Source organism: Triticum dicoccoides, chromosome 4B, assembly GCF_002162155.2.
Source record: "Triticum dicoccoides isolate Atlit2015 ecotype Zavitan chromosome 4B, WEW_v2.0, whole genome shotgun sequence".
Classification (NCBI taxonomy): Eukaryota; Viridiplantae; Streptophyta; class Magnoliopsida; order Poales; family Poaceae; genus Triticum; species Triticum dicoccoides.
Window position 1 is genome coordinate 63,690,853 of NC_041387.1, and position 5,047 is coordinate 63,695,899.

Here is a 5,047-nt window from a genome sequence, read left to right on the forward strand (position 1 = left end):
GTAACATTGATTTGAGTTATTAAAGTGCGCCAGGTGGCTTTCCCCTACAAAAATGTTTTTTCTCAAGGGAAAACGGCAAATAAATTTCAATAATATCAATTTTTGGAGTACCTATTCCATGTAACTCTGAGTTATTCCATCGATGTTAGACCTGAAACCGGAGTACCCTTTTGTGTATGTTATAAGCGTCCCTGAACATCAAGCAGAGCAATAAGAAAAAAAAGTATCCCCTTAAAGAAAACAATAAATTGTGACAAACTTTATCAGCAAAGGCATTTCTGCTCCGTTCAGTTCAATCCATAATATACAGTAGGAAAGTTCCCCACACAGAATACATACACAGTTAACTAAAGGGTCAAACCAGTTTTTTTTTGTACAAAAACAAAAGAAACTTTGAACATTCTGATCTACTACCACCCCACCCTAAGCTAAAGAAAAAAAACATTATGAACACAAATAAACCAGCGGAATAATCGAACACAGTATGCAGTATGCTTCGGAACACTACGATGACTTCCGCTGAACCATCGGCCGGCAATTGGAAAGCTTAACAAAGCAGTGAGACCGTCTTCTGATATTCCATCGAAGTGAAAACACTCTCAGGACTTTATGTATCGTCGACCTGAGAATGGAACACAAAGCTTGGAAATGTGGTGGTGATGTCCCTGCGACGTTGACCTGATTAGTGAATATAGAGTAGGGCAATAACAGCATATGCAATAGTAATGTTATGATACAGACTGAACTGAAGCAATGAAACAATATTCACATGCCTCCAGTATATCCCCTTTGAAGCCGGAACTACTACGCACTCCCTTGGTTGAACTTGAAACAGAAATACTACTTAACACTTCGTAGTCACACCTGCCTTGAGAAACAATACGACATACGCTAATAGTTAACTGATGTAAATGAACTTCTAATGTAGAAGAAAACAATGGGTTGGTTCAGCATACTCTCCAGCCTCCAATGTGTACAAAACTGTCGTTTAACTAATCACTGTTTCATATTCTGTTTGCTGGTTTTCACTTTATAGCTGAACAATATCATGCTTCTTTATTTCCTGACAGTGCTGCTGAAGACTCGGCTCTATGAGATAATGCACAAGTATTTTGGCAATAAAATTCAAGGACAGTTGATACTCTTATTCATTCTGAACCCCGCAAAGTTCAATCCACTTGAGCATAATAAACTGATGAAAATTAAAGAGTTAACAACAAATACATTAGCATATCTTACTTGAGATATTGTAGTGTCATGTTCTTCAGTAATGAGGGATGTCTGAGGACTAGATTGCGCCATTCTTCTTTGTCAATTTTCCCATCATGTTTTGTGTCTGCCTCCTCGAAAGTCTTATAACAAGAGGGAAATAATTTTGAGAAAATAATACAACCAATGCACTGCAATAACAAGCTTTGGCACAATGGCATAGCTCTGAAGTTCATTACCTACTCAACAGCATTAATGAAATAGGCAGTACTGATAGCTATAGCTATAGGCACATAGCCATTTGCAAACCTCCATTCGAGCATTTGATCAAATATATTTTTAACTGAGTTTAATCAAATATTGTAAGTCAAATATATGGATCAAGCTTTCTAGTTCGATCTATCAAGGTGAAGACATGCTAACAAATGATGGCCTCACTTTAGCACAACATAAACAAAATCTTGTGTTCAGAACAGAAAAGGGAATTGGTGCTTAACATGATTGAACAGAAAGATTCTACATGGTACAATGCATAGCCATAGTAGTATAGGAAATCAAGGAATTTAACCAGACCTTATCAATGATGCTCTCTATGACTTCGTCTGAAAGATTCATTCCTGATTCAGCAAGTGTAGCAACAACCATTTGCTTAACCTAATAGCCAAACAAGAAAAATCATTGGAATAAAATAAGGGAAAAGATAACAATTTTTTGCACAAAGGAGACTATATGCCACAGTTCTTTGACTTCAGAACGTATATTCTTGCTCATACACGAGCTAAAAGGAAGTAACATCAGTTCCACAATTATGCAAAAGATTGCCTCTGCTCTCTTTTTTGGGGGGAGTTCTAATTTATAAAGCTACCTATAGGAGATATACAGATCAGGGCTACAAGGCTACACTTGGTACAATATCAAGTTGAATAGAGGTAAGGGAACACAGACTTTGAATTGTCCTAACTAGGGTTCCAGAAAGTGGTGTAAGGTGGTAAATGGCCACCTACCACCACCTGTCAAACTTATCATAGTCAACAAGTACTCACAATGCAGGCTGGAGTTGGATTCATTGATGATACTTTATCGTTAAGCGATTAAGGGAGATAACTGAACATAAAAAAATATGGAATAATAGAAACAAATAATGAGATGAATGGTATCCTTGATCCTAATCAACATGTTAACTTCACATATCACATTCTGATTAGCAAAATACCTCTTGTCTTTCAATGAAACCTTGTTGCTTCAGATCATAAAGCTGGAAAGAGACTGCAAGGATTAGACCGTGTAAGATTTTTTTTCCGCTTACAACAATCAGATATAAAAGACTAAAAGAGCTTAAGGGAATTAACATATGCCAAAAAATAAAAAAATAAAAAAGTTGGATCATTACATATATCACATCAAACAAGCAGAAAGAGTTACAGCTTATTTATTTGTTTGTTTATTGTTTAAGACAGAGTGACAGACCATCCTCAGACAGCACCAAAAGGCTCAAAAATGGAATAACAGAATGTGATTTGTGCAAGTATGAACCTACTAACTCAAGGATATCATGAATCTTCTGTTTTCTTACAGTTTAGGCCTAAATCCAATCCATTCACATCCACACAAAATCAAATACATAAACACATGTCAGAGGATCATGCAAACAAGAGGGCTGACTTGATGTGTGCATATTATACAAGCTTGGGCGTTACAAGAATTCTTAAAGTTATTATCATGGTAAATATGATAGATTTGTTGGTACATATTTAAAAGTTAAGCTAATCTACTGTCAATTTAAAAGTTAACCTAACTATGCCAACAAGCAGAAACTTTTCACTAATCTACTGCCATATTTAAAAGTTAAGCTAACTATGCAAATGTCATGATTCTCTGAACTTACAGTCAATTTTCTCATCAGGAGCGGCACTTGGATGAAATACTGATAACGCACGGGCAAATTCTTCAAATCCTAGAATTCCGTTGTGTTTTGTGTCAAACAAATCAAAGACCTAGAAGAAATAGGAAAATGTTATGTATCTCTATATATTGAAAGAAATCATGTTATGTATCAAGTATCAACATCATTCCCACTTCACTGTTTCACCTATGCACACAAATTTACTAAAAGGATATAATACAGGTTTAAGTTATAATTGCAATGCCTGACTAAAGGGTGTATATAAGGGGTAGCGAGATGCCAATGGCATGTGTTGCCACTGTGATCAGCTTTTGTGAAGGACTTTTTTCATAAGAAACTGTTAGGATGTGGAGTGTTATGGTCTTAGTATAAATGATCATAACTTTCAATTAAAGAGATAACTACCCTTCCAGTCCTAGCTAGCAAAGCTGGTGCAATTCTATTGACAATTAAGTGTCCCCAGAAAGTGGTGAGTACATTTGCTTCCAAGCTTTTTTAAATCATCTGTTTCTTATTACATATTAACCATACATGTACTTGAGCACCCAAAAATCCTGCACGATTCTACAATTAGGCAGACGCCCTTTGCCATCTATAGCTCATGATTCCTACAGAATGTTAAACAGTGCTTCTTTCTCTCCAAGGTCCAAATAATATGCCCAAAAGGGGAGTGAGAGTGACTCCACAGTAATGACATTAGAATTGTACCAAAAAGAAGAGAAAACAACAGAGAGGCATTTTCACTGTACAGACAGCAAATTCGTGTTCACATGTGTGTAATGTGGGCTTACACGATCAGCAAACAAACTCTCCTTCTTACTGGTCTTGAAAAGCGCCAACTGAAACTCCTCCTGCACCATGTCGACGCACAAGAATCACAATTCGGGTTATTCATCACTCATCATATATACTACATTAATTTTACTTCCGACGAAATGGGTGTTGATCCACTAACCTTGTTGATCAGCCCGTCATCTATCACAGCACTGCTGATCTTCTTGAACAGCTCGTACAGCGCTTCGACCTCACTGACGCTAACTGCACGCAAATCACATTACACATCAGAGGATAAACAGAACACAGTGAATCACGGCTTGGGCTATTCTTAGACGCTATTAATAGCAAAGAGAGAGCTGGTGGCGTGGACATACACACGGTCTCCCTGGCGAGGACTTCGGGATCCTCCAGGCCCTTGGGCTGCTTGAGGTCGATGTCGCAACACTTGAGGTTGAGGAGCACCGCGCACAGGTGCCTCACCCCCTCCAGGCAGTGCAACATGGTGGCACCACTGTGCGCCGCAACCGTCCGTCAACGCCCGTCTCTCTCTCCAGGGTTGGCGCCGCGCAATCCGCAGGACTAGCCGCAAATCGGGACCCCGCGGGCGGAGGACCGGATTTGGCCGAACGAGCCGAGTGGGCACGCGGGGGGCGGCGTGGCTGGAGGATCGCGGCAGGGTTTCCCGATGCGGCGCGGAGCAGAGGGGCGGCCGGAGGGGGTCGCCGCTGGGTTCCTGTCGACGCCGTCGCCGTCGATGCCGCAGTCGTCGGCTGGTTGTACGATTGGTATGGGCTGGAACGGATTGGATCGAGGATTTCTCTTACTATTTATTTATTTTCTTTTTTGCGTGTGCGTGTTTCCGTTGTTGCGTTTGCGATTTTGAATTTCCCTTTCGGCGAGTCGTGATAAGCTAGGTCGGCGCAATCCCCTCCCTTGCTATTCGATCCAAGGGAGGACGTGCGGCCACGTTGTGTTTACAGGTTCATGCACACCAGCAAGTTTCTCATTTTATTTTGCGATATACACCAGCAAGTTGCGAGTGCTACGGCACAGAACCGTGGGAACAAGGTAGAATTTGGTTTACTCGAGAGCCTAGTACGTCAACTTGATTGGGGGTCTGGCCGGTTGGCACAGATAAGATTAGCGATGTGAGAAGAC

The 5,047-nt window shown here is 40.3% G+C and overlaps 1 protein-coding gene across 3 annotated transcripts; it reads right to left on the bottom strand.

The window, feature by feature from the left end:
- Window positions 1-237: 237 nt before the first annotated feature.
- Window positions 238-4,694, bottom strand: LOC119295021 (calcineurin B-like protein 3). 3 transcript variants are annotated; one of them, XM_037573341.1, is made up of 9 exons: window positions 4,264-4,694; window positions 4,068-4,150; window positions 3,904-3,963; window positions 3,095-3,203; window positions 2,423-2,475; window positions 1,783-1,863; window positions 1,240-1,352; window positions 774-864; window positions 238-665 (listed from the first exon to the last, which is right to left on the bottom strand). In XM_037573341.1, the coding sequence occupies exons 1-9, from the start codon at window positions 4,388-4,390 to the stop codon at window positions 600-602; spliced, it is 783 nt and encodes a 260-aa protein (XP_037429238.1). In that variant the 5' UTR covers window positions 4,391-4,694; the 3' UTR covers window positions 238-599. The 3 variants fall into 3 exon arrangements, with proteins under 3 accessions (XP_037429238.1, XP_037429239.1, XP_037429240.1); XM_037573342.1 differs by lacking the exon at window positions 774-864 and having other exon boundaries at window positions 4,264-4,692; XM_037573343.1 differs by lacking the exon at window positions 238-665 and having other exon boundaries at window positions 756-868; window positions 4,264-4,693.
- Window positions 4,695-5,047: the final 353 nt, after the last annotated feature.

Excerpts from the sequence above, each read along its gene's own strand:
- LOC119295021 (XM_037573341.1), bottom strand. The coding sequence starts at position 4,390 with ATGTTGCACTGCCTGGAGGGGGTGAGGCACCTGTGCGCGGTGCTCCTC. Across the intron at positions 4,151-4,263 it reads CCTCGCCAGGGAGACCGTGT|TTAGCGTCAGTGAGGTCGAA; the intron begins GTATGTCCACGC and ends ATTTGCGTGCAG. Across the intron at positions 666-773 it reads TCAAAGGGGATATACTGGAG|GGACATCACCACCACATTTC; the intron begins GCATGTGAATAT and ends TCAACGTCGCAG.